This window comes from Molossus molossus, unplaced genomic scaffold, assembly GCF_014108415.1.
Source record: "Molossus molossus isolate mMolMol1 unplaced genomic scaffold, mMolMol1.p scaffold_m16_p_23, whole genome shotgun sequence".
Taxonomy (NCBI): domain Eukaryota; kingdom Metazoa; phylum Chordata; class Mammalia; order Chiroptera; family Molossidae; genus Molossus; species Molossus molossus.
The window spans coordinates 25,194,015-25,219,165 of record NW_023425359.1 but is presented as its reverse complement, the minus strand read 5'-3'; the positions used below and the strand labels follow the sequence as shown (position 1 = coordinate 25,219,165).

Here is a 25,151-nt window from a genome sequence, read left to right as displayed (position 1 = left end):
CACACCACACCCTGGAAGTTGGCCTTCCCGTCGGTGCCTACACTGGTGGTCTCCCTTTTCCAGCCGAGGGGCGCTGGGCACCTTTGTTCCCTCCCTGGGCCTCGCTGTCCTCGTCTGTGAGGTTAGGGTGAGGCCGCACCTCTCAGAACCCCATGGGCCCACGGACACAGAGCAGGTGTCTGGGTGGTGGCATCCCTGCCCTGGTGGGTGGCGCTCAGTCCTTGCCTGGTCCAGGGCCGTCAGAGGGCTCCCTGGGAGGACGTGAGGCCCTTGGCCCTCTGTTCAACAGCACCCCAAATAATCCACTGCAGGAAGAGTTCACAGAAATGACAGCAATTTATTGATTTCCTTTATTTCCAAAAAGAGCAAATACATAGCATATCACACAAGCAAGCCGGGCCTGGCCAGCACCGAGCTCACACACACACACGCGCGCGCGGAGCAGAGACAAGGAGGAGGCGCCAGTCACCCGCAGCATCCCCGGCCCCCCACAGCCTGCTGCCGTCACCCCAGCTGCCCCACCTCTCAGCCAGGCCCCGAAGTGAGCAAGGGAGGGTGTCACTGCTCCTGAGTCCCCGCTTGGTGAGGCTGCTGGCCAGGGGCCTAGTGTGTCTCAGCACAGGCCACCCTGGGGTGGGGTGGGGATGGGGGACCCTGGCTGCTCCCCTTCCTTATTCCGCCCAGGCTGGAATGTCTCATCCTGGGTGTGGACCCCGACAGCCACGTGGATGCTGGGTCCACGAAGCCCCTCTGCCCCCCTGTAGGCCGTGTCCTTGGGCCTGTCTCAGGCTTGCTGCATCCAGAGTGATTGACAGGCCAGGTGACAGGCCCAGCTGGCCGCCCGGGGGCACGAGAGAGGTGACCCGAGTCAGGCCTCACGGAGGGTCCCTCCGAGGGCCCCCAAAGGCAGATCCCTTCTCCTCTTTCCCAGGGCCGCGTCTGGGGGGTGGGGGACGGGATGCGGCCTCTCTGTTCACAGCGTCCTGAGGGGCGGGAGCTCTGATTTGTTTTTTGTGTTTTTTTGTGGTACGTGCCCCTAGCGGGAACCGAACCCGGGACTCTCTGGTCCGCAGGCCGATGCTCCAACCGCTGAGCCAAACCGGCCAGGGCTCTGTTTGATTTTTTAAGAAATGAATTCCTCTGGGCCCTGACAACGGCAGGGGGTCATCCTCAAATCCCCTCTGGGACATCCTGGTGGGACCGGGGTGGTGAGCCCGGACCCCACGTCAGACCCACAGCACCGAGGACACTGGTCACACGGCCCAGCTGTCCAGCCTCGGCAAAGGCTCGCCCTCGGTTCGGAAAGGTGTGTTTCTGCCTGCTGCTGGGAACAGTGGGGTTGGATTGGGGCTGGTGCAGAGGGGAGGGGCGGGGTGGGGGGCCCGGGCACCATGCCCTCCTGGAGGACACGGGCAGGCGGTGAATTCCTGCCTGAAGCTCGAGGCCAGAGGGCGGAGGAGCCCGAACTCTGCTCTGTGTACAGTACACTGAGGCCTGATTACAGCTTTTCCGGAGGTCCTACTACTCCCATCCGAAATGCACAAGGGCCTGGCGTCCCAGGGGTGGCCGGTGCCCTGGATGGGCCTCTGTCTGTCACCTCCCCTGTGGTTTCTACAAACAGAGAGGAGATGGTCTGGCGGGGGCTCAGGGGGAGTGGGGGCCTCTGGCTGGGGCGTGGGCTCGTCGGTGGCCTGACAGGACGGTTCCTCTGCTGGGCTGTTCCTCCTTTTCTCCAAGTGCCCCAAACCTCAAGCGCTCCCTCTCTTGAGTCTCCCAGGCACCAAGCGTGGCGGGGCGTGTCCTCCCTGATGCCCGAATGGTCCCTGCCCGGCCCCAGCCTGTCCCCCGCCTGCCCCGGGAAGGTGGAGACCAAGCTGCCTCCTTCCTCCTGCAACAGGTCCATTGCTCACCCTCGCTGCAGAGGCAGAACTAGCTTCAGGCTGAGCCTTCTCTGATGGACACGGCCTGAGACACAGCGACCCCCCTCTGCCCCCACTCTTCCAGGAAGACCTCACATAGCAGAACAGGTGCGGCCACGCCTGCCTGTCTCCAGGCCCTGCACCTGCCCAGCCCAGATCTGTGACCCTGCAGGACAGTGGCAGCCAGATGTCCCCACGGGCCCGCGGACCTCAACACCCCAGCCAGCCTCTTGCAAAGCCGCCCCGAAGGGGGAAGGCTCGCCTCTGGGAGACGGCCCCGCGCAGGACCCCGGGCAGCTGCCACCAAGCACAGGTACAAGCGAACGAGGGAGCCCGCCCCCCTCTGCGCTGCCTGAACTTGGGTTCACGGTCCAGGCCGCAGGCACTCGCACACGCATGCGTTCACACACGCACACTTACATTATACACACATATATATACCATTTCTCAGCCAAAAAAAAAAAAGTATTGACATCAGAAAAAGCTCCCTTAACTCAAGAAAGGTCCCCCCGCCCCACCCCACTGCCCGCCAGCTCCCCTGAGGGGAAAAGAAGATTCTAAACACATTTCCAAAGCTTTCGGGTTCGCCTGCCGCTGCCTCGCGCGCCCCAAATACTGCCCAGGAGCACAGAGCAGCCCCCCATCCAGGCCCGAGTCTGCTCCGTGGGGTCGCGTCATTCTGCAAAAGGAGGGCCCCCGTTAGTGAGGGTAGTGGCAGGCTCCCACGCCAGCCCCTAGAGGGGCCTGAGATGGGGGGGCCCCTGCAGAGTCAGAGCCCGGCAGTGCTGCACCCCCACCAGCCACCCGTCCTGCCCCGGGCACCCGCATAGAGCTGCCCGCTGAGTCTCCCGTCATTCTCTGCCGAGGCCTCCGCCGCACCCGTGTCCCTCCCAGGAGCCCCCACCCCTGGCTCCCTGCAGAGGCCCCCGCCGGGCCCCCCCTGGTAACCATGATGTCCGAGCGTCTCAGGAGGTCCCGGCAGGAACACCTGCTCATCTACAGACGCGTTTGCGGGGCTGCTGAGCCAGCGCGTGGGGCGGGGCCGGGAGAGCTGTTTTAGCAGCACCCCGGAAAGCTACGACCACGAGCCGGTCACCCACCCCGGGTCTGCGTTTCTGTCCACACTAGGGACGTGCGGAGACTGGACAGTGAGCCCTGAAACCTCAAACCCAGTGACTGGCTCTGAGGCAGGGACCCCTCACACCCGCCCATGTGAAGGCACCAGGGGGGCAGGTGGGACCCCGCTGCACCCGCAGCTCTGCCAGACCTCCGGCCTGCTGGGGCCACCAGGACGTCACACAGCCCGACGCGCCCTGGTGGGACAGCCCGGGACGCCTGGCCCAGGGGCCTCTGTCGGCCAGGCCGAGGGTGCTCGTGTGTCGCCGGGTGGCTGGCGCCTGGCCCCTCGCTCTGAGGCTGGCGGAGGCTGCAGGGGTCCTGGAGGCCCCCGACCTGGGGGCGGGCCGATTCTCACCTGCATGTTGAGCCTGCTCGGGCAGCCCCCTCTCAGAATCGGGAGGTGAAGTTCCTGAGGCTGTTGACCCCGGCTAGGTTCCCCAGCATACTCCGGTCGAAGCCTTGCTGCAAGGGAGACACACAGGCGCCTGGGTCCCCGCGGCCTTGCTCGCCCCTCTCCTCTCCTGACCCGTCAGGAGGCTCCCGGCCTCCCGCGCCGCTGCTGTGCCCTCCCTCGGGTCACCAGACACACTCGGACCCGTCAGGACACAGGTGTCATTCCACCTGCCTTCGGTCTCCCTCCTCTCCACCCACGGCAGCCCCACGGGCTCCTGGGCTCGGCCAGCACTGATCTCAGAGGTCACTGGAGACGTCCGGTCTCCATCCTCCTCGCCCCTCCCCTCCGTGGTTCTTCCTCGGGGTGTTCTCACCACAAAGCGCTCCATTCAGAACCCCTGTGGCTCCCCAGGGCCAAAAACAAACTCTCAACTCTTAGGTCTGACGTCAGTGGAGTTTGCCATCCAGCCCAAAGCCAGCTCCCCAGCCAGAGTGCACTTCACGCTCGAGTGAACTGTGGGCCTGGGGTGCACCCACCCTGGACCCCGAGGCCTTTCCTGGTTTCCTCCGCCCTCCGCGCGCTCAGCACCTGCCCGAGCCTGGGGGTCTGTCCCGTCCTCCGCAGCCCAGGGGACTTGGCTCACACAGGCCAGCAGGGGGGCCGTACCTGTCTGAGGACATTCTGCAGCTCCTTGCTGGACCACATGTCAGACAGGAGGAGCCGGGCAGCTTCTGCGGCCTTGGGTGAAACGCTGGGCAGGCGGAAGGTTGTTTGTGGGTGAGACTCTGGGAGACATGAGGACAGGCCCTCCTGCCTCCCGCCCTCCCCTCAGGTCTGGGAGACACGGGGCCCCGGGGTGCACGACAGAGGAGCCGCATTCAGCGTCGGGCTGGTCATTCCACACAGTGGGCACCGCCCCACGCCCCTGCCACCTAGAGGTGCCCCAGAGTCCTCCTGGGGCCATGAGGGGGACAGGCCCTCCGTTCTGGTTTCCCAGCCCTTGTCCTGGGAGGAGAGAGGCCCATGGAGCAGAATAAGCTCCCACACAGCTGGGTCTGCTGCTCCTGCCTCCTGCTGGCCCCCGGAAGACTCGGGGTCCCCTGGTGACCCTGGCTGAGGAAGGCACTGCCCGCGGCGGGCGCGGGGCGGGGCGGCCCTCCCTGCCCACCTGCTGCGACACAGGTTGATGATGTTGTTGACCATGCCGCTCGAGAAGTACTGCCTGGCCATCTGCGGCTGGGAGGCCAGCAGGTTCCTCACGGTGTAGCAGGCCGAGGACAGGATGTCTTCCGAGTTGCTGGTGTTGCCCGTGTGGCTGGTGAGGAGCCGAGTCACCTCCGGGAGCACGTGGTTCCCTGAGAGGAGAGGGGACAGGGCGTCAGAAGGCCGAGGGAGAGGGGGCTGAGGGTCCCAGCCAGGCAGCCCCTCAAGGCTCCATTCCAGCTCCCACTGGGGGCTCAGGACCGGAGGGACCCCACCCCGTCGCTGTCAGCCCCAGGTGACCTGCCCCTCCCCCTCCCCGCGTCCCTCCGGAAGGCCCGCCCCAGGGAGGCTTAGGGGTGAGCCTGCAGCAGCCTCTGGAGAGTGGGCCTGCGGGGGCTCCCGGGGTGGTCTGGCCGCGGGCGCTCACCCATGGCTCTGTGCAGTGCCGGGTGCCGGGACATGTTGCTCAGCAGGGAGGCGCCGGACCGCACCACGTCCGAGTTGCCGGACTGCAGGAGGCGGGCGATCTGCGGCAGCCCTTTCTCCTTCAGCCCAATCAGCTGGCTCATGCCGCTGGACATCTGGACAGAAGGACCAAGTGAGGGCCCCGTGGAGGAGGAGGGGCAGGTGGCCCCACAGAGAGACCTGGCATTTTCCTCCCGCACGTTGGCCGCACAGACAGACAGACAGACAGACGGCCCTGTGCTCACCCGGCAGCCACAGGACGCGGGGCAGCCAGGCACCTCCCCTCCCCCTCTCTGGACCCCGCCGGGGACAGCAGGCAGCCCAGAGGGTGGTCCAGAACCCAGTCCAGGTACCGAGAGAGCTGCCCCTCGGGCTCCACCCTGTCCACCTTGTCCTCCAATCAGGTTTGGCCTCAAAATCTCTCCGATTCTGCCACATCGTCCCCTGGACCTGCTCCCAACCCTCTGTTTTTACGTCTGTCATTTCGACAAACGGGAGATATCCCTCCTGCCACAAACTCAGGCTCCATGGCCGCCCCCGCCCAGGCGGGAGCCAGTGAGGGGCCGTAATCACAAGGCTAAGGGGACTCAGGGTGCAGACAGACCCCCACAGGAGTGGGCTCCCCCACTCTGCACCCCTGGAGTTCCAGGGGGGGCGGCTGGGCCACTTCTGGTGCCTCGTCCTGGCCCCGGGACCGTCCCAGAGCCTGCCATGTGGCAGACCCTGTCTGCTCCTGTGCAGAACAAAGCTCTGAGCCGCGCCAGCCAGAACTCAGGCAGCCTCTCTGAACTGCAGACTCAGGATGAGGGGGTGCAGCGGGGGAGGGGCGTGCAGGCAGGAGGCCCTCACCAGCCCCTTGCTGGCCGTCAGGTTCTGCAGGGCACCAGCGCAGGCCTCCAGGGTGGCGTCCTTCTTGCTCTTGCCCATGAGGTTCAGGTAGGTTCGGATGGCGTCCGAGTGGTACAGCCAGTTGCTGCCCTTGGGGTTGGCCTCTTCTTCGGGGAGGGGGCAGTCATAGTTGTTGTTCTGAGGGCGAAGGGCAGGTCAGCGGGCTGCCCGGAAGGCGCGTTGCCCCCACACCTCGGGGCCAGGATCCTGCCTGGGGGGCCCCTTCCCTCACTGCAGAGCGAGCGGCCTGCCGTGGCCCTGGGGGCTGTGTCCGAGGCCAGAAAGCCTCTCGGTCTCTCGGGCAGTGTGTTCAGACTGCGCCCCCACCTGGGAGCACGAGCCTGCTCTGGAGTCTCGCTCCCGGAGGCTTCCTGCCCTCAGTCATAGCTCACCCAGCCTGGGCTCTCAGGGGCGGTGGCCCAGGGCCTGGAGGCCAGGGTCGTGCTCAGTGCAGTCAGCCTGGCTGCGGGGCACAGCACCTCCGCTTCGAGGAACCCGGGGTTACCGTCCTCAGGGCCAAGGGAGACGCTGGGGAGACTGAGACCCGCAGGTGGTCTGAGCTTCTACCGTCCCAGCACACAGACCCTCTGCCCGCAAGGACGCCCTCTGCCCAGCTCCGGCGAAGGGCCGGGCCGGGCGCGTGGCGGAGGGCCCAGGCCCCTCACCATCATCTTGTCGCTCTTGTTGCTGAAGCAGCCGGTGGAGGACTTCTCCGTGTAGCTGTTGCGGGTGCTGTACTCCAGCTGGCGGTAGCGGGTGGGCACCTCGGCGTCCAGGCGGTAGGACAGGTTGTGCAGAACACACATGCAGTTCTCCACGGACTGGGGGCCGAGAGGGCACACGCCTGAGGCTCCCTGCCTGCCCGCCCCTCCGGCTGCTCGGGCGCCCCCACGCACCCCTCCAACACCTTTCCCGGAACCTCCTGTCCTGCCCGCGTGAGCCCAGGGACCGGCTTCGCCTTTCGGAGCCTCAGGCTCCCTGGCTGTGAAATGGGGCTGAAGCCACCTACTTCTGGGCCATTGGGAAGCTTACACGGGGAAAGTACCCATCGGGGGCCCGCACCTAGTAGGACAACGGGCAGGTGTGTTTCTACTGCTCTGGCCAAGACGCTCGAGGTCGGAAGGGGCCTTCCCACCTGGGAATCTGTACGTTCAAGCCCCCGAGCCCCGTGCCCCCACCAGCCCCTTTGCACGGCTGGTCTTCAGCCTCCAACACCGAGAGGCTGGCCCATCCCATGTCCACACGCAAAAGCAGGAGGCCCCATGCCAGCCACACAGCTGCTGTCCCCAGACATCAGCCATTTTCCTCCAGGGACCGGACTGGGGTTTCAGTGGCACCCCCCCTCCCCCATGATGCCTGGCCCTGCCGGGATCTGCTCCCAGGTCCAGGTTACCCCGCGGAAGGGGGTCCATTCACAGCAGAAAGGCCAGATGCCCACTGGGACCAGGCTGGGCAGCCGGGCCCAGGCTCTGCCCGGAGGCCTGTGGTCACTTCCAGTGGCGGTGCCGCTGGGGACACGCTCTCACCTTGTCGTCACAGCGGCTGGCCGCCACGCAGTTCTGGACGTAGGCCATGAGGGCGTCGATGAGGCCCGTGTAGTTCCGCATGGTCTGACGGCCCGCGTCGGCCGAGCTCAGGTTCCTGAGGGACAGACGAGCAGGCGGTGGGGGACCCGCAGGGGCGGGCACAGGGGCCACAGTGGGGCTGGGGGCTGGGGCCGGAGCAGAGGCCCGGAATTCAGAGGGAGAAAGAACGGAGGGATGAAGGAAGAGAAAGGCAGGTGGCCTGCTCGGCGGCCCCGGCTGAGGCCGACGGGTCCGGCTGGACCTCGGTCCTTGGCACCTGCTGTCTGCCCACTCAGCTCCGGTGCAGCCCTGGGCACCTGTGGGACAGGGCTGGAGCTCCCCCTGCCCTGTCTCTTCCTGGGGATGCTGGGCTGGTGCTGGATGGGGGGCTGGAGCCAGAGGCCCCACCCCATGAGGCTGTGCTCCGCCCCCAGCGGTGGGCTCATTCCCCAGCCTGGGCCCACCCTCGGGTGCAGCCCAGAAGGCCCGTAGTGACCCTGGCTTTTCATCTCCTGGCCTCTGTGCCCCGGAGGCTGCGGGGGGCACAAGCTGAGACCCAGAGCCCCTGCCAACTGCACCCCATTCTGCTGGGCCTCCCGGGGCCTGGGGAAGACAAACTCCGAGCAGGTGTTGGTCTGCTGCACCCCGCACCGGCACCCGTTCCCAGCTCATAAAGCTGATCTGAAATGGGAGCACCCAGGCCCCTCCTCCCACCGCCCCGAGGGGCTTCGCCACACCCTGGTGAGGCACTCGGGACACTTTGGGCAAAGCAGCGCCAACTGCGTGCCAGCGGACGTTGGCAAAGGGCTTTCGCCCCACGGCCCGGAAGTGACTCACGAGCAGACAGACTTTTGTCTGAAAGAAGTCTCTTTAAGACAGTCCAAGACGCTCAGAGGTGGAGGAGGAAGAATGGGACTGGTTGGGACGCTCAGCCCAGGTGTGTTCTTCCACGCAAGCCTAGGTCCGCTGGGCCCCCGGGAGCGGCGGGGAGGCCGGGAATGCCCAGGAGTCGGGGGGCCCCGGGGGTCCGCTGTGGTACGGGATACGCTGCCCAGGGTGTGCGACTGGGCCTGAAGACCCTGAACTTCCTCCTCCTCACCTCAGGCAGCCTGTGGCGTTGAAGAAGACCTCGGGGTCCACTGCCTCCCGGGACAGGTTGCTGTTACCATCGCACCAGCCGGAGAAGGGGATGATGACGCGGTCGGCCAGGACGGGCAGCGCCTCGGCAATGAGCCCCTCCTTCAGGTCGTCCGTGGAGGACAGATTCCACAGCAGCCCTGGGGACAGGCGGCCCAGCACGGCCAGGCTCAGGAAGACGCCGGGGACGGGCCCCAGCGAGCCTGCTGGGGCGTCACCCTGCAGCTAGACCTATCGAATCCCCCGCCCCCGGCCTAGCGAGCGTTCCACGTGGGTCGGAATCAGGCTCACGGAAGGTGATCCAAAACCACTGATGGGTGATTTCAATACGAGTTGTAACATTCAGTCTCCTAATGGTCTCTGTTCCGTACCCGAAAGTCATTCCAGAAACACTCATCACCGTCACTCTGCCTGTGGTCTCTCATTCCCCGTGCAGTCGGGAGGGGTGGGGGCGCCGCACAGTGACGGTTTCTCTGCCCCACCCTCGGCGCTCAGCATGTGTTTTGGACACAGGGTAGATGCTGAAGACGGATTGGTCCCTGTCCCCTTCCCCTCCTGAACCCAAGGTCTGCTGGAGGGACTGCACCTGGACACCAGCCTCCGGCCCTTGCCCACTCTCCTCCAGAGGACCTTGACCCCTGTGTGCACACACAGTGCCAGGGCCACCATCTGGACCCTGTGAGGCTGGGCACGGCTGTGCCAAGGGTGCCCAGGGTCGCCCTGCACCTGTGCTTGGCTCAGCCCGAGGGGCGGCCCCCACTGCCCACGGTCCTGCCCGTGGCCGGGCTCCCTACCGGTCAGCTGCTTCTGGATCTCGGTGGTCCTGGTGGTCCGCAGCAGGCTGACGGCCTCGCGGACCCCGCCCTGCCTCCGGGTCTCCAGCTTGTTGGCGGTGCTCCGGAACACCAGGTTGCGCAGGGCCCCGGCCGCAGCCTGCTGCACGTTCTGGTTGGGGCTGCGGAGGAGGTCCACCAGCTTGCTGATGCCCCCCAGCTGATAGACCTGGGGGCAGGGGCACCACGTCACCCGTCACGGAGATGACTCTCAGCCCACAAACCCTACGCCAACCCAGACAAACACCAGAAACATCCACGCCAACCCAAATAATGGACCAGACAGGGGCCGAGACAGGGACTCAGACCCTGATGCCCCCACCGCCTAGTGGAGATGCTCAGGGGGACACTCCTCTGCCCCAGCCTGTTCTCCTGCCCTGAGTACCATGGGGAAGACCAGGTGAGAGCACGGGGGTGAACACATGTCAAGCCCTAAAGCAGGGCAGACGAGGGAGACCCTCCCACAGAAACCTCAGTGCAGAGGGGTCCTGACTGTCCGGGAAACACATCGATGGCTCCACCCCCCAGGCTGACCTGCACCCTGTGGGTGCCCTGCCGCCGCCAGCCGCGCTGGGGAGGCACAGACCACCCTGAGTTCCACCACAGATACTTAGTGAGAGAGGGTCACGATTTGGAGAGACACAGACAGACAGACAGACAGAAAGGGAGAGCGGATGGAGTTGAGGGGTGGGGTCGTCACATTCGTCAGGGCGGATTGAGGGAGGGTATTTCTGTTGAGCCCGGGGCTGCCACAAAGAGACAGTGACAGTGGAGGAAAGACACCTGAGAAATTGTCCACCCGACCAGAGGGCTCTGCTCTACATACAAGGTCAAGCTGCCAGCTCTGGTCTGGGGCAATGCCAAGCACACTGCTTGCCCCAGGCAGCTGGGAAGGGTGAGAAAGAGCCAACAGCAGATGCTCCCACCCATCTCTAAATGCAGGGTCAGGCTGATGCACCCAGGCCCCGCCCAGACCAACGGCGGGGGCGGGGGAGGTGTGCAGCCAGGTACCTGCTGCTTGGCCGACTCATCCTGGAAGCAGGTGTGCTGGATGTAATAGGCCCCGATGGCCTGGTACTTCTCATCCTGGGAGCTCAGGTACTGCACAGCCTTGGGGATGGTCAGCCCACTGCACTCAATGTCCTCACTGCAGATCCTGTGAGGGAGGCCGTGCGGTCGGTCACAGGGGCCCTGCACAGGGCAATCATCTCCACACACCCAAGATGTCACAGCCCCCTCCGCCTTCCACAGAGCCAGAGGGAGGCAGCTCCAGGCCCACTTGGAGGACAGCTCTGTGGAACAGCTCCTCCAGGGCAGGGAAAAGCTCACCCCCTGGTGGACACTCACTGTGATGAGGGCCTGCTGGTGGGTTAATGTTCAAGGAGAAAGGTACCTCTGCCCTATTCTCAAGGGAATCTCCCCACCTACTCTACCAGCTCTCATACCTGTGCCTAGTATTCGGAAAATGGGAGGGAATGGCTGTGAGTCTGTCCACCCATCCATCCATCCATCTTCCCTGTTTCTCTCCATCCATTATTCATCCATCATGCATCTTCTCTCCATCCATCACCCATCCATCCATCTTCCCTCTACCATCATTATCCATTCACCTATCCATCTACTTATCATCATCCATCCATCTATCCATCCATCCATCCATCTTCTCTCTACCAATCATCCATCCATCCATCCATCCATCCATCCATCTTCTCTCTACCAATCATCAACCATCCATCCATCCATCCATCCATCCATCCATCCATCCATCCATCTTCTCTCTACCAATCATCCATCCATCCATCCATCCATCCATCCATCCATCCATCCATCCATCCATCCATCCATCTTCTCTCTACCAATCATCAACCATCCATCCATCCATCCATCCATCCATCCATCCATCCATCCATCTTCTCTCTACCAATCATCATCCATCCATCCATCCATCCATCCATCCATCCATCTTTTCTCTACCAATCATCCATCCATCCATCCATCCATCCACCCATCCATCCATCTTCTCTCTACCAATCATCCATCCATCCATCCATCCATCCATCCATCTTTTCTCTACCAATCATCCATCCATCCATCCATCCATCTTCTCTCTACCAATCATTCATCCATCCATTCATTCATCTTCCCTCTATCAATCATCATCCATCCATCCATCCATCCATCCATCCATCCACCCATCCATCCATCCACCCATCCATCCATCCATCTTCTCTCTACCAATCATCCATCCATCCATCCATCCATCCATCTTCCCTCTACCAATCGTCATCCATCCATCCATCCATCCAACCATCTCTCCTTCCCTCCATTCCCAAGTCTAGCTAATTTTTCTTATACAAAACTCCTCGCATCTGTCCCTTCTTCCTCTCCTCAGGGCCACTGCCTTCCTTCTATGACCACTCTCATGGAGACTGCAGTGCGAGACCCCACAACAGGCTGTCTTCTCCAAGCTCCCTATCCAACACCTCACACCTGTTCACCAGCTTAGCAGTCCTAAGACCCTGTTCAGGCTGCCGTCCCCATTAGTGGCTTCTCTGTGCTGCGGGGTCCAGGTCAAGCTATTTAGACGGATATCCAAGGGCATCTGCTAAGTGGAACCATATGAAATATCTGACAGTCAACATTTTTTGAGCCACAAATGCAGGAGTTTCCTATTTTAACCTAATAGTCTGGCTCTGCTGTGCCTGACTCCCCAGCCCCTCACAGGGTCTGCTGCAGCAAGACTGTAGTCTCCACTGCACCCCTCCCCCATCGGGGCACCAAGTCGACACTCTGAGCCGGCCCTTCCCCCGGGGCTCCAAGTCATCGGGTCGGGGCCGGGCCCGGGAACTAGCATGTCTTACAAGTCCCCAGGGCTGCTGCTGCTAGTCCAGGGGCACACGCTGAGAACCACTGACCTAACTCACCTCGAATTAGCCTCCCTCTGCTCATGACCTGTGACCCTTCAAACCTACAGAGTCAGCACATGTGTGTTAGTGTCTGGGTTCTGGGTGTGACCCCTTCACACTGGGAACTCCCCGAGGACAGAGCTGTGTCTTTCCCTTCTCGGGAGCTCCCTCCAGTGTAGCCAGGTAAGGGTGTCCCCCTTCCAGCCCCCGCCCCGCCCCTCCCCCGCCCGGCCCACCAGCACTCACTTGGAGCTGGCCCTGGAGTGGCCGAAGGACGTGTCCTTGTTGCAGGAGATGGGTGGGATGTACACGGGGTCCTGCTTGGAGGTGCAGGAGGGCGGGCGCATGGGGCACTTCTTGGTGGCCTTCTGCCCGCTGCAGGTGCTGTAGAAGCTGTACCGGCTCTGGGCAGTCTTGTGGCCCTTGCTGCCCAGCGTGCCCTTGCGGAGGGTGCCCCGCGGGTCGCAGTAGAGGTCCGGCTCGCTGCGGCTGGCCTTGATCTTCTGCAGGAAGCAAATGTCGCTGCCCGCGCCCGTGTTGAAGTTGCCCCGGGAGTAGTGGCGGCCCCAGTTGTCCATCTGGCTGTAGGAGCTGAAGCGCCGGTTGTCCGCTTCCCGCTTGAGGGTCCCGTTGTAGATCTGGCCAGAGGGGGGAGAAAGGCTCAGTGGGGGTCCCCCTGCTCCGCAGAGATGCTCATGGAGCCCCAGAATTTCGGAGGTCAAGGAACCTCCAACAGCGTCTGATGTGTCGCTCTTCACACTCGAGGCTGTGGCCCATGATGGACTGTGAAGTCCATTTAGCAACAGTGACCATCCTTCCAGAGAACAGACTAGAATAATATAAACCGGACTACAAGACGTCACGGTGCATGCGGGCAGGAGACATGTGCTGTTTGGAGACCGTGTGTGGCTGCCAAGCTGCTCTATAAACGTATTTCTCACCACGGGTCGCAGATAAAAACCTTTGACCTCGTGGCTCTGATCCCAGAATGGAAGGGAGCCCGAGCCCCAGAGGGGAGAGGGCCCTTCCCACAGTCACTCACGGAAGGAAGGGCAGGAGTGGGCCTGAGCTGTGTTCCCTGGCCCCCGCCCCTGCCCGCTGTCTCGTGCCGACGAGAGGCTCTGGCACAGCGGCCTTCCTTGGCCACTGTGTGCAGTGTGGGGGACGTCTCCTGTCCTGGCCTCCGGTGTCCCTCTGTCATTTCTCTGCTACACTCCTCACGATGGCTCCCCTCCACCAGGGCAAGGAACAAATGGAACAGGCCCTTTGGGGGTTCGCCTCCAAGGCCAAAGGGGGAAAGAAATCCCCCTGTCCTGGGCCTTCAGTTACGGGGGCACGGACACAGGGAGGGGTTCTGGGGCCCCCTGGCTCTGTTGCCAGACTCAAAGCAGGGAGGCTCGGCAGAGGCTCAACCCAACAGAAAAACACACCACAGCAGGGGCCCAGGGCTGTGGGCCATCAGGGAGCCAGCCTCTGTGGGAAGAGCCCGCGGAGCCTGGGGTGTGGTGGGAAAAAGCTGGGACAGAGCTGTCCGAGGGGACTTTCCCAGAGCCCGTCCCGTGGTTCTGTCTGCACTGCCTTGTCCTGGGACCGCGGGGTCAACATGAGCCCGTGGAACCGTCTCCACACACGGGCTGCTGTGGGACTCACCTCCACCGCAGCCAGAGCCTGCCTGGGCTGCCCACCTGTGTGAGTGTGAGCATGTGTGTGTGCGAGCGAGTGTGAGCATGTGTGTGCGAGTGTGTGTATGTGTGTGTGAGTGTGAGCGTGTGTGCGAGCGAGTGTGTGTATGTGTGTGAGTGTGAGCATGTGTGTGTGTGAGTGTGTATGTGTGTGTGAGTGTGAGCATGTGTGTGCGAGTGAGTGTGTGTGAGCATGTGTGTGAGTGAGTGTGTGTGAGCATGTGTGTGAGAGTGAGTGTGTATGTGTGTGTGAGCATGTGTGTGAGAGTGAGTGTGAGCATTGTGTGTGAGTGAGTGTGTATGTGTGAGCATGTGTGTGAGTGTGAGCATGTGTGTGAGTGAATGTGAGCATGTGTGTGAGTGTATGTGAGTGTGAGCACGTGTGCGAGAGTGAGTGTGAAACTGAGTGTGAGTATGTGTGAGAGCATGTGTGTGTGAGTGCATGAATGTGTGTGAGAGTAAGTGTGAGTGTATGAGTTTGTGTGAGTGTGCACTAGCATGAGTGTGAGAGTGTGCACAAGTGCGAGTGTGCAAGAGCATGAAAAGTGTGTTAGAGTGAGTGTGGGAGTGTGTGAGCGAGTGTGCAAGAGCATGAAAAAGTGTGTGTGCGTGTTGGAGTGAGTGTGTGCAGGAGAGGTCAGGATACTGGGTAATTCTCCTCCAGATGTAGCCACACAGGCTGGGGGCCGCCCTTGGCCAGGTCTGGCTCCTTGGCAGGGACGACCTGGGAAGGCAGGAAGCAGCCCGGGGTCGGGCTCCCGGTCAGACAGGCAGCCAAGCTTAGAAGCCACAAACTGTTAGCCTCGGCGGTGGTGCTCCCGCCAACACCACCCACGCGCCAGCTGTGCCCTGGGCAGGCACAGCCTTCTCCCCACACTGGGTCAGGCAGCCTGCCCCGAGGGAGCCGGTGTGTGGGTGTTGGGAGGGTGAAGGAGCAGGAATAGGCAGAGGGCGGGGAGGGGGCAGGTTTGTGAGGTTTGGACGGAATGCACACCTTGCAGATAACACGAAAACTATGCAATTAGGCTCCACCCCCTCGCCTCCACTCCCGGGAGGAGGCGGCCGTGGCACCTCCCAGGGAAAGCCGGTGCACCCCCGGCAGGCCAGCAGGCTAAGCCTTAAATGGACATGCAACAGGCGTGCCCTGTTCTCGGTCAGTGACACTCCTCATCCCATCTGTCACCCGATGGGGTGTGCAGACGCTCACCCTGGCCAAACCCAGCGCCACTGTGATTCTGCTGATTGAGCTCACAGGCTCTGGAGCTTTGGGCTCCTGGCGGGGCAAGGAACAGGGGCGGGTGTGGCGGGCAGGTGAGGACACTTCTGTGGACTGCGTTTCCCAGCCCCCCATCAGCCACACTCCAGCAGCGTCACCCGTTTCTAGGAGCCCCACCCCCGCTCCAGTGTCCCTGCCGGTGCTGGTGGCCCAGCCCTCCCTGCACAGCTGGCCTGTGTCCTCAGTGAAGCCTGTGACTTTCCCCCTTTTCCTGGCAGGCAGAAACGGCGCCAGGTGGCAGCTTGCGATTCCGGGCACATCCCTCAAGCTCACTGGGCTGAGACGTGGGCAGCCGAGGGAGGCTCAGTGCTCAGGAACATGGGCAGGTCACTTAAACCCAGGGTGCCTCAGTTTCCCCATCTGCAAAGCTGGCGTAATGATTGTGCCCAGAGAACCCAGGACGAGTTCACGAGGCACTTGGCACAGCGGCACAGGTCTGTTCAGACGGCACAACTGTGTTCCACTGACACTCAGACGCGGACCAGCTGGCTGCCTCCAGGACCTGGTGGAGGTGGTGCAGCCGAAGCCACACCCAGAGGGGCTGCCAGGTTGGCACATGAGGGCGGCAGCTCAGGGGAGGGTCCACATGGCTGTTCAGGACCCCACGCTGAGGCTTGGAGAGTTTCCGCAAAAGAGAGGCACGTGCTCAACCCAGGCGTCGCGGTGCCAGGGCGTGGGCGCTGCTGGCATTTGGGGAGGACAATTCCTCACTGTGCAGGGTACCTGGGCCTTGCCGGCCCCCAGGCCCTGGAAGCCAGGAAGGCCTCATGGTCACAGTGACTAACAAGAACGGCGGCTCCATTCCAAACAGCGGAAGGTGCGCGCACACCTGTGCGCAGGTAGGAGGGCTCGGCCGTGCGGGTCCCAGGCACCCCCACACCCCGATAACCATCTGCTGGCAGCGTCCTCACTTTGAATACAAAGCACAGTGAGACACACCCCTTGTCTCATTATCTCAAACTTCCTTGGGAAAGTTGAGCCTCCGGTGGGATGATCCTGAACATTCCAAAGGCTACTGACTTCCTGGGAGCGTCCCCGCAGTCACGGAGCTGACGAGACTGGACAGCAGGGGGAGCCCGAGGTGCCTCCACTCGGGACCCGTGGGGAAGCCCACACTCAGCCCCGTCCCCCAAGGTGGGCCAGAGAGGGGCCCCGTGGCTCACCCTGCTTTCTGCCATTCCCCCGCCCTTCTGAGTGCCCCCCAGCCCAACAACTTCTCTTTCTGTTCTTCCAAAAGCAGGAGTTCTCACAGGCCACCCCTCGCTGTGTAGGCAAAGGGACAGTTCTACACAGTGACCAGACCGAAGCAAAGGGGAGCTGGCCTAAGACCCAGGGCCTCCGGGCTGACCGCAGCCCTGCAGTCTGCAGAGGGCCTCCTGTTAGACCCCGTCCCGGCCGGCGGGCAGGGACTGCCGTGAGGAAGGGCTGGCCTGCTTTGTCTTCCGTCTGAGAACTTTCCCAAGGCCTCCCTGCCCACTCCCGCGCCCAGACCTGGCTCGCTGGCTCTCCGGGGCCCGCTCCAGGCTCCCAGCAGCCCCACCCCGTCTGCGGGGCCTGGCGCCTGCCTGGTGAAGCCACCGCCTTGCCCCCTCAGACAAAGCCTTCATTAGCCCGCATCCGCTTGGGAGCCTAGTGTCTTTCTGCTCCGGACAAGACACTCGCCCTGGCCTGGCCCTTCCCGGCACACTGCTCGGAGCCCCTGCCATCGGCGGGTCCCGGCTCCCTGCTTCTGCTCAGCCTGTCCCCCAGCCCGGGGACCCCCTCACCCTCCTCTCAGAGCCTGTCTCCCCAAGGCTGCCGCTACAGCGGTCACCTCTGCAAGGCCCCCTCTGCCCCCTAGAACCTTTTCCTGGGCACCTCTGGGCAGCTTTCCTACCCAGCCGCCCTTGGTCCTGGGCGCCCTCTCTTTGCTGATGCTGGCCTGTCCTTGTCCCACACTCTCCGGGCAGAGACCCCTCCCGGTGCCCAGAACAGGGCTCTCAGAGCTCAGGGTAAGGGGGATCTGTACTGGGGGAGGGGACTCGGGCTGATTGGCAAGGGGTGCCCTCGGACGGCGTGGGCACAGCGGAGCCTCCGTCCACTCATCAAGCTGCTGGGAGAGCCGGTCGGGGAGGGGGCCCAGCTCGGGGCCAGGCTGCTGTCCTGGTCCATGAGCCTTCCCTGTGCCCCTTGACCTTGTGACGGGGCTGGCTGGCCGCGTCCAGGGGCTCTGTTCCCGCCCTGGCTGACCACCTCGGCTCCTTGGGAGCCAGGCAGGTGCTGGGCAGGCCGTGGTGAAGACTGTCTGAATCCCGGCGAGTAGACCCTGTGAAACCGTCTCAGCAGCAGGGCGAGGCTGGCCAAACCGGCTTTCCAGGGACACGCCCTGCTCCTCCCGCCGGGCACACACCCAGCAGAGCCTGGGCCTTCTCCAACGCCCTGCCCCCGCGAGGGAAGCGCAGTGTCGGGGTCCTTGTGCCTCGGACCTGGTGAGGGCTGTCCTGAGAGGGGCCGACTGGGGGCCCTCTGGGGACGGGACCCCTGCTTTTGCTGCCCCTACTCAGTGCCCCCTGGACCTGCAGCCCCGGGGGGCATCCTGGGGTCCGGTCAGGTCTGGGCAGAGCTGGGCAGTCACAGGACGGCGAGGGGATTTCACTGGTGGCTGGCAGCTCCGCTCCACGGGCCCAGGGGTCTGGAGAGCACAGGCCCTCTCTCAGCAGGGGCAGCCCAGGAGGGGCCCGGGCCCTGGGGCGGCAGAGCTCGGGCGGGGCGGGGTGCTTGCTCAGCACAGTGAGGCAGCGTGGGAGCCTCTCGGCCTGAGTCACCAAAGGTGGGACTTCGGGGAGGTGTGCCGGCCTGTCTCCTGCTGAGCGCCACTCCCCAGTGGCCAGGAGCAGGGGTCCCACAGTGGGCCGACCCTTCCTTCTTTCCCTTCATGTAGAATGTGGGGGATGGAGAAGCCCACCCCTCAGCAGTCCTGATGCCCGCTGGGCATGGAGGGCGCCGGCCTCGCCGGGCACAGCACCTTGCTGGGGGCGGACCAGGGAGGGCAGGTCCTCGAGCGTCTCCCGAGAGCACCTGCGCAGTCACGGTGCTTCACAGTTTGCAGAGAGCGTCCCCGTTCACCCTGGAGCCTCCTGGGTGACCAGTCAGGAAGGAGGTCCCGGGGCCACTGCCCAGCCCCCGGCCCAGGAGCCCTGTGTCCCCTCCTCTCTGCCGAGGGTGCTCTCCTTTCACGCCGTTCCCAGGTCCACTCCTCCAGGAGCCTGTCCGATTCCTCCACCCGTGCCCACCCTAGGGTGCCCCTCGCATCGATCCCTGGAACCGCGCCCCTCCCTCTGGAAACCCCCGGTGCTGACGTGGGGACATGTTCTGACTTCTCCGAGCAAGGACATAGGATAAGGGACGTCAGGGCTCCCAGGAGCCGCTCTGAGCCCCTGACGGTACTCCTGAGACCAGGGGGGCACTGACGGAAGGCTCTGCACCGGCCTCACCCACACCTCACCAGGAGGAGGCACCTCAGGCCTCTGAGATTCAGGGAAACAAGCTCGAAAGGAAACTCTTCCCATTGAGCTCCAGCCCCCAGGCGGCAGGAGCTTCCCACCGGAGGCAGGCACCCCGAGGGTAGTAGCTGAAGAGGGGGCCCATCCCCGGGGGACACCCCAGACTCGGGCATCTGCCACTGGCTTCGGCTGCAGTTGAATTATTGGAAGTGTCAGTGGACCGAGCAAGCATGTGTGGAAACACGCCCGGAGCAAGCTGCACCTTGTGGGGGGCTGGGAGCAGCCCGTCCTGCCAGCTCCCTGGCTCTTCCCTCTCAGCACATTCTGTCCCTCGGCAAGTGTGATCGCTGTCTCTTCTTGTTGGGTGAGAGTCCGGGGCCCTCCCGGGACCCTCCTACCTCCCAGGGCTGGGCGGCAGTGAGTCACGGCTGGCACTGGGGCACAGAGCTGGAGCCAGGCCTGCTGGGGGAAGAGGAGCCTGGGGCCCCTCCCTGCCCTGCCCTGGACTCTGAGAGCAGGCTGGGGGACCGTGGGCTGGCGCATCCGGAGCGCGGCATTCGGAGGGGGAGCGGGCAGGAGGTCGGGCTGAATGGGAAGCACAGGGTGTGAGGCTGCCTCTCTCTGTCCCGCTGAGGAGTCGATGAGCAGCTGCGCTGCTGGTCCTGAGCTGCTCAGGTGGTCAGGGAGGCCTGGCACCGGGCCGACCACACGCAGGCTTGGGGTCCAGGTCCCTGCAGTCAGCTGGCAAGCCACACAGAACCCTGCACAGGTGGCACCGAATGAGCCCTTGGCCACGACCTGAAGGGCCGCCTTGCTCCGAGGATGCGAAGCCCAGGTCTGGACAGGTGGGGGTCGCCAGGTGCCTTGGCCCGCAGCCGTCTAGCCCCCCCACGGCCGAGAAGCCGGGCCCTCCCACCGCTGATCTGACGCGCCCCCTCCATAACCCTCTCGGATCTTTGAAACGGACATTTCCACCCATTCCAGAGATCGGCAAGCTGAGGGTACTCAGGGTCAGAACTTGCCTAAGGTCACACAGCTAGGTAAGAGGCAGGGTCAAATTTGGACCCAAAGTTTGTGGCCAAAGTCCAGGGCCAGTTTCTGGGAGCGACTGTGGGCTGGCCTCTCCCTCTGTCCCGAGGGCACAGGCCTGCCCATGGGGCTGCTTCATGCACACGGCCTGCGGGAGAGGCTGTGCGTGGGCCCCCCTCCCCTGCGCGAGCTGCCTGAGACCCCAGCCTCTGGTCTGTGAGAGAGGCTGCCCCAGGTGGCTTCCGTTTGTCTGTCTGTCCAGCACAGCTGGGATGGGCTGGGAGGGAGGCTGCCCTGTGTCCTGGCGGAACATGCAGGAATGGTCAGTGGGTAGAACCAGGACTGAGGACTGTTCTGGGAACTCGCCCCTTGAGGGCCAGGGCCGAGTGCAGCCGAGCTGGGCGGGGTGTCCCTCCAGCAGCCCAGGCTGTGCCCTGGCCAGACCGCCGGGCTGGTGACGGAGCAGCTCCTGCCCATCTCCAAACACGCCCCACCTGATGGGGGACCCCAGAAGAGCCGAATGCTCCTTGACTTGTAAGTAGGGAACCCCCCGAGGGCAGGCGCCGACAGGCAGGGAGACTGGCGTCCGCGTCATAACCAGTCCCTAGGAATCGGAACCGTCCACCTGCCTCGGCTTTGCCGAGAACAAGCCCACGGCAAGGAGCCCGAGCTCAGCTTTCGAGAAGGCCTGCGCCCCCCACCGCCTCCAGCTCGTCCTGCTCTCGGGACCCCGAGGAGGGAGTCGGGGCCGTGACAGGATCCCTAACAGGTCAGACAGCACGTCCCTCACCAGCCGGGGCGCCTCCCGGGGGAGCAGCACGCAGAGGTCTCGTTCTCATTGCAGGGCGGGAGCGGGAAGACCCCCTGACCGCAGGTGGCCCGGGCACAGCGGACAAATATGTAAAACCCCCAGTTCAATTGGGAAAACAACCGGTCACTTCTCAGGGTAAGTACGTCCCAAGTGCTGTACCTTCCCCGGAAACTCCGCTGACCCCCAAGTGTGCACACCTGAGTCACCCGGCCTGAGTCCAGGAAGAGCGAAGTCAGTCTCCTGGCTCCTGAGATGACACTGTGAATAGTTTGATCAAAATAGCCCGGCCGGTGTGGCTCAGTGGCTGAGCATTGACCACCAGGAGGTCATAGGTTTGATTCCGGTCAGGGCACATGCCCAGGTTGTGGGCCAAGTCCCCGGTGGGCGGCGTGCAGGAGGCGGCCCATCGATGTTCTCTCTCATCCATGTTTCTCTCTCTCCCTCTCCCTTCCTCTCTCTCTAAGATCAATGAAGAAAAAATACTAAAAAAACAAATTGGAGGGCCCGGGAAGACTGGGTGACGGCAGCACTGAGGAGCTTGTCCTGCAAAGCAGCTGCGGACATTCTACCTGCCCGTTCGCCCCCCACTTCTCCCGACTGGACTGCAGTTCACTGAGGGCGAAGACGGTCTGTTCATCCGAGATTGCTCAGCACCAGCTGGAAACCTTGTGCCCTGTGCAGACCACTGCGCCCTGCGCCCTGTGCCCTGCACTCTGTGCCCCTCGGCCGGCCTTCTGTGCCCTGTGCCTCGCACCCTGTGCAGACCACTGCACCCTGTGCCCTGCGCCCCTTGGCCAGCCTTCTGCGCCCTGTGCCCCTTGGCCAGCCTTCTGCGCCCTGTGCCCTGCGCCCTGTGCCCTGCGCCCTGTGCAGACCACTGCACCCTGCGCCCTGAGCCCTGTGCTCTGCACCCTGTGCCCCTCGGCCGGCCTTCTGCACCACACGGTTTCAGCAGAGTGGGGCGGGCATCACTCTGCCTGCGGAAATCCCACAGGCAGGGGCCTGTCTCCTTCCCCCTGGGTGCTGGCCCCCTGGCTGCCCGTACCCCTCCTCTGACAGCAGGCCTGTTACCCCATCCCTCCCCACCCAAGCCCAGCCTGTGCTCAGCTCCCCCTGTTCCCAGAGCCTCTCCTGAACTAAGAGGAGACAGGACGTGTCCCAGCAGCTGCCTGAGGTGAGTCATGTCTGAGGTCCCAGTGAAGGGGGCGAGGAGGGGGGCCTGGGGCGGGGCGGGATAAGGGAAGGGACTTTCCCCGGCGGTCACAGAGCAGGCAGGAGCCCAGGAGCTGCCGAGTCTGAGCCGATGCTCAGCATGGGCCACTGGCCAGTGACCACGCTTGGTGACAGAGTCTGTGCTGCATGGCGTCGGCCTGTGGAGAGGCACAGGTTTCCCGACCCTGACCCAGGGGCGCTCAGACGGTGACCGAGGGTCGCAGAGCAGGATCGAGCCTTCCTGGGTGGTCTGTTCACCCCGACAGCTGGTCCCAGCGGCCGCCCGGCCTGGTTCCACCCTCCCTCACCTGCACGAGCTCAGTCTGCCCGGTCCCCACTTGGTCAAAGCCCTTGCCCACAGCTGCCTGGCCTACCAGCTCACTGGTCTGTCCCCGTACCCGTGTTGCACCAAGGTACCCGTTGACATTAAGAATCAGAAAAACAGAGGAAAGTACATTTTCAGCAAACCTGGTTCATTTCCCTTTAATTCCTAACCAACACCACCAACACCTCCCCCCCAAAAAAACCAACATGAGTCCTCTGACGTCAGCCCCAAGAACCTGGGAAGGAAGCCCTCATGCACACCCCAAAAGCTCACCGTCTCCCATGCCCAGCGCCCTGGCCACCAGGGTGACATCTGTGAGAAATGCTGCCGGGCCCGGGAGCCCCGTGAGGATGGCGCCCCAGCACCCACGGGAAAGCAGCCTCTATCCCCTGCACGATGCTTCGAGGGCCCCCCAAAGAGTTCCCAACAACAGCACAAGCCCATGTTGGAATCGGCAAAACCAATGAAGGCCCTAGACTTGGGGGGCTGGGAGACAGCGATGGGCCCGGATGAAGGACCTAGAACTCCCTGTACCCATGTTCATGTGACGGGAAACTTTAAGACGGACCAAAATAATTGTTTCGATGTGTTATTTCATTTAGTCCTGAAAACAACCCCGGGAGGCAGACTTGTCATGTCCGTTTTGCACGGGAAGGAACTGAGGCCCAGAGGGAGGAGGGTCCTTGCTGCCCGGTGCCCCACGCTCAGCTGGGCCAGACTGCGAAGTCAGGTGTGTCTGACCTACGGCCTCCACCACGCTCCCTCCGGCCTTCACCCTCCTGGTCAGAGGCAGCGGACTTGCTCTCCTGCCCCAGGGGACCTTCTAAAGCTCCTCCTTAGTCATCGGCACTGAAGACAGGTCCCTCAGAGTCTTCCGAGGAACATCTACTTTAACCCACAAATGGACCTCAAGAACTCATATCCGCGATGTGATCAAATCAGACACTGCAAAGTGGACTTCAAAAAAATGATCTTTCCCCCTGACCGGTGTGGCTCAGTGGACTGAGCATCGTCCCATGGACTGAGAGGTCTCGGTTCGATTCCCACTCAGGGCACATGCCCGGGTTGTGGGCCCGATCCCCACTGGGGGGCGTGCAGGAGGCGGCCGATCGATGTTCTCTCTCATCGATGTTTCCGTCTCTCTCCCTTCCTCTGGCTCTAAAACAATCAATAAAAACACACTGTTAAAAATGATCTTTTCTTGATGCGTTTAAAGAACTGTTCTCATCTGAGACCTTCAGAAGCATCCGATCAGCCTGAACAGGAGGGGAGCTAAGAAGCACCTGGGAAGTACCGGCTACGCCAGCAGACCTGGTCAGGGCGGGGGTCTCGTCTCCTGGAGCCCCTCCGCACATCACTCTTAGCAACAGTGGGATTTTCTGCACCGCAGCCCCCAAGCCACCCCCAGCGTCCCGGCTGTCCGAGCGGCCGCAGCTCCTTACCGGGTAGGCCCACGAGCCGTTGCCCGTCTGGAACTTGGAGTAGTAGCTGCTCCGATTGGTCCCGTAGTTGTAATTATCAGCCAGGCCGTCGTACATGGAACCTGAGGGCAAAGCAGGGGGTTAGGACGGGGGTTCTGTGCTCTCCGGCCACCGTCCACGACGCCCCACCCCGGAGACCGCGTCTGAGCTGGCGGAGGAGAGTCCGACTCCCCTCCTCCACCCCCTCCGCTGCCAGGGCCAAGGGGACAGCTTGAGAGTTTGGGAGACTCCTTCCCGGGGACCCAGTGTCTCCCCGAGCGTGGCGTGGTTGGCACCTACAGGTCAGGCGCTGGCCTGGACGGCCATGGAGCACCGCCATTCCGTTCCAGGGAATCACAGCCCCGCACCCCACGGTAAGCTTCCCACGTGGGGAAGGCAGGCGGGAGAGGGGCATGCCAGCTTCCAGGTCAGGGACACAGAGCAGCAACGGCTGGTCCGAGTCCACTTCGGGGAAGGACGCTGGTTCCAGCCGCAGCCTAGTGCCCCTTCCTGCATCTCTCAGGGCTCGCGGTGGGGGTGGGGCGGGGCGCCATCCACCTCAAAGGCCCATGAGGACTAATTAATGTTTTCTGGTGCTTGGAGCTTGGAGCCCCGATGGCAGGCTCCACTGGAGGGCGGAGTATCATCAGGGTCATTAGCGTCACAGAAAGCGGAACTGGATTTGGGCTCCCAGTGGGGTCACCCCTCCCCTCTCCCCTTCAGCAGATGGGGGGCTGAAGGACCGTCCCTACTGTCCTTGAAGCACCGAGTCCGCCATCCCCCTGGGCCTCGCCGTCACTCTCACCCACATCTCACAGCCTGGGACCTCCCCGCCCCAGGACGCCCTTCGTGACCAGCCCTGCCCAAGACCACCTCTGCCGCCTCCAAGCTCAGACAGTCCCGCTGCCTGTACCCCAGTCCCGTCCTGCCTGCTGGCCGAGGGACGTCTGCCCAGGGGGTCCGGAACAAGGCTCGCCCCACAGTCTTGCTCAACGATGGTCTCTGTGGGCCCCCCGAGAGCCTTGTTTGGGGGGGGAGCACCTTTTCTTCCTCAAGTGACAGCCCGACCGCACCCGGGAAGGGTTTGCTGGTGGTCTCACCCGGTAAGTGAGCCCCTCCCAGACCCGCCACGCCCACTCAGACGCCCCAGCCTTTGGGGTGGGGTGGAGAGGGTGGGAGCCCCACTGTGAGCTGAGATTAGGAGGAGCCTTAGAAGGTGGCAGGTGTCCTGCCTGGGGTCACCTCCTCTGTGCAATGCCGCAGGGTACCCCCAAAGCTCAGAGAGCAGGGCACTACCCCGGTCCCCAGGCCCCAATCCCAGAGGGTCGCGGGCCATTTGCGCCATCAGTGGCCCTGGGAGCCTGGAGGTGTCCCAACTGGTTGTGCTCTGGCATCTGGGCAGGTCAGGTGCCCACTCTGGGCCTCCGTGATGAGAAGGGCGGGCC

At 63.3% G+C, this 25,151-nt stretch overlaps 1 protein-coding gene across 1 annotated transcript in view; it reads right to left on the bottom strand.

The window, feature by feature from the left end:
• Positions 1–1,110: 1,110 nt before the first annotated feature.
• PKP1 (plakophilin 1) overlaps positions 1,111–25,151 on the bottom strand; it is a 31,161-nt gene continuing 7,120 nt past the window's right edge. The window contains exons 2-14 of the mRNA XM_036277549.1: positions 23,689–23,789; positions 12,676–13,067; positions 10,535–10,679; positions 9,485–9,692; positions 8,653–8,830; positions 7,515–7,629; positions 6,654–6,809; positions 5,950–6,126; positions 5,063–5,216; positions 4,601–4,787; positions 4,099–4,183; positions 3,394–3,500; positions 1,111–2,598 (exon numbers count right to left, since the gene is read on the bottom strand). Of these exons, the coding sequence (XP_036133442.1) occupies positions 3,426–3,500; positions 4,099–4,183; positions 4,601–4,787; positions 5,063–5,216; positions 5,950–6,126; positions 6,654–6,809; positions 7,515–7,629; positions 8,653–8,830; positions 9,485–9,692; positions 10,535–10,679; positions 12,676–13,067; positions 23,689–23,789 (1,973 nt within the window). The 3' untranslated portion in view covers positions 1,111–2,598; positions 3,394–3,425. The remainder of the gene's footprint in view (positions 2,599–3,393; positions 3,501–4,098; positions 4,184–4,600; positions 4,788–5,062; positions 5,217–5,949; positions 6,127–6,653; positions 6,810–7,514; positions 7,630–8,652; positions 8,831–9,484; positions 9,693–10,534; positions 10,680–12,675; positions 13,068–23,688; positions 23,790–25,151) is intronic.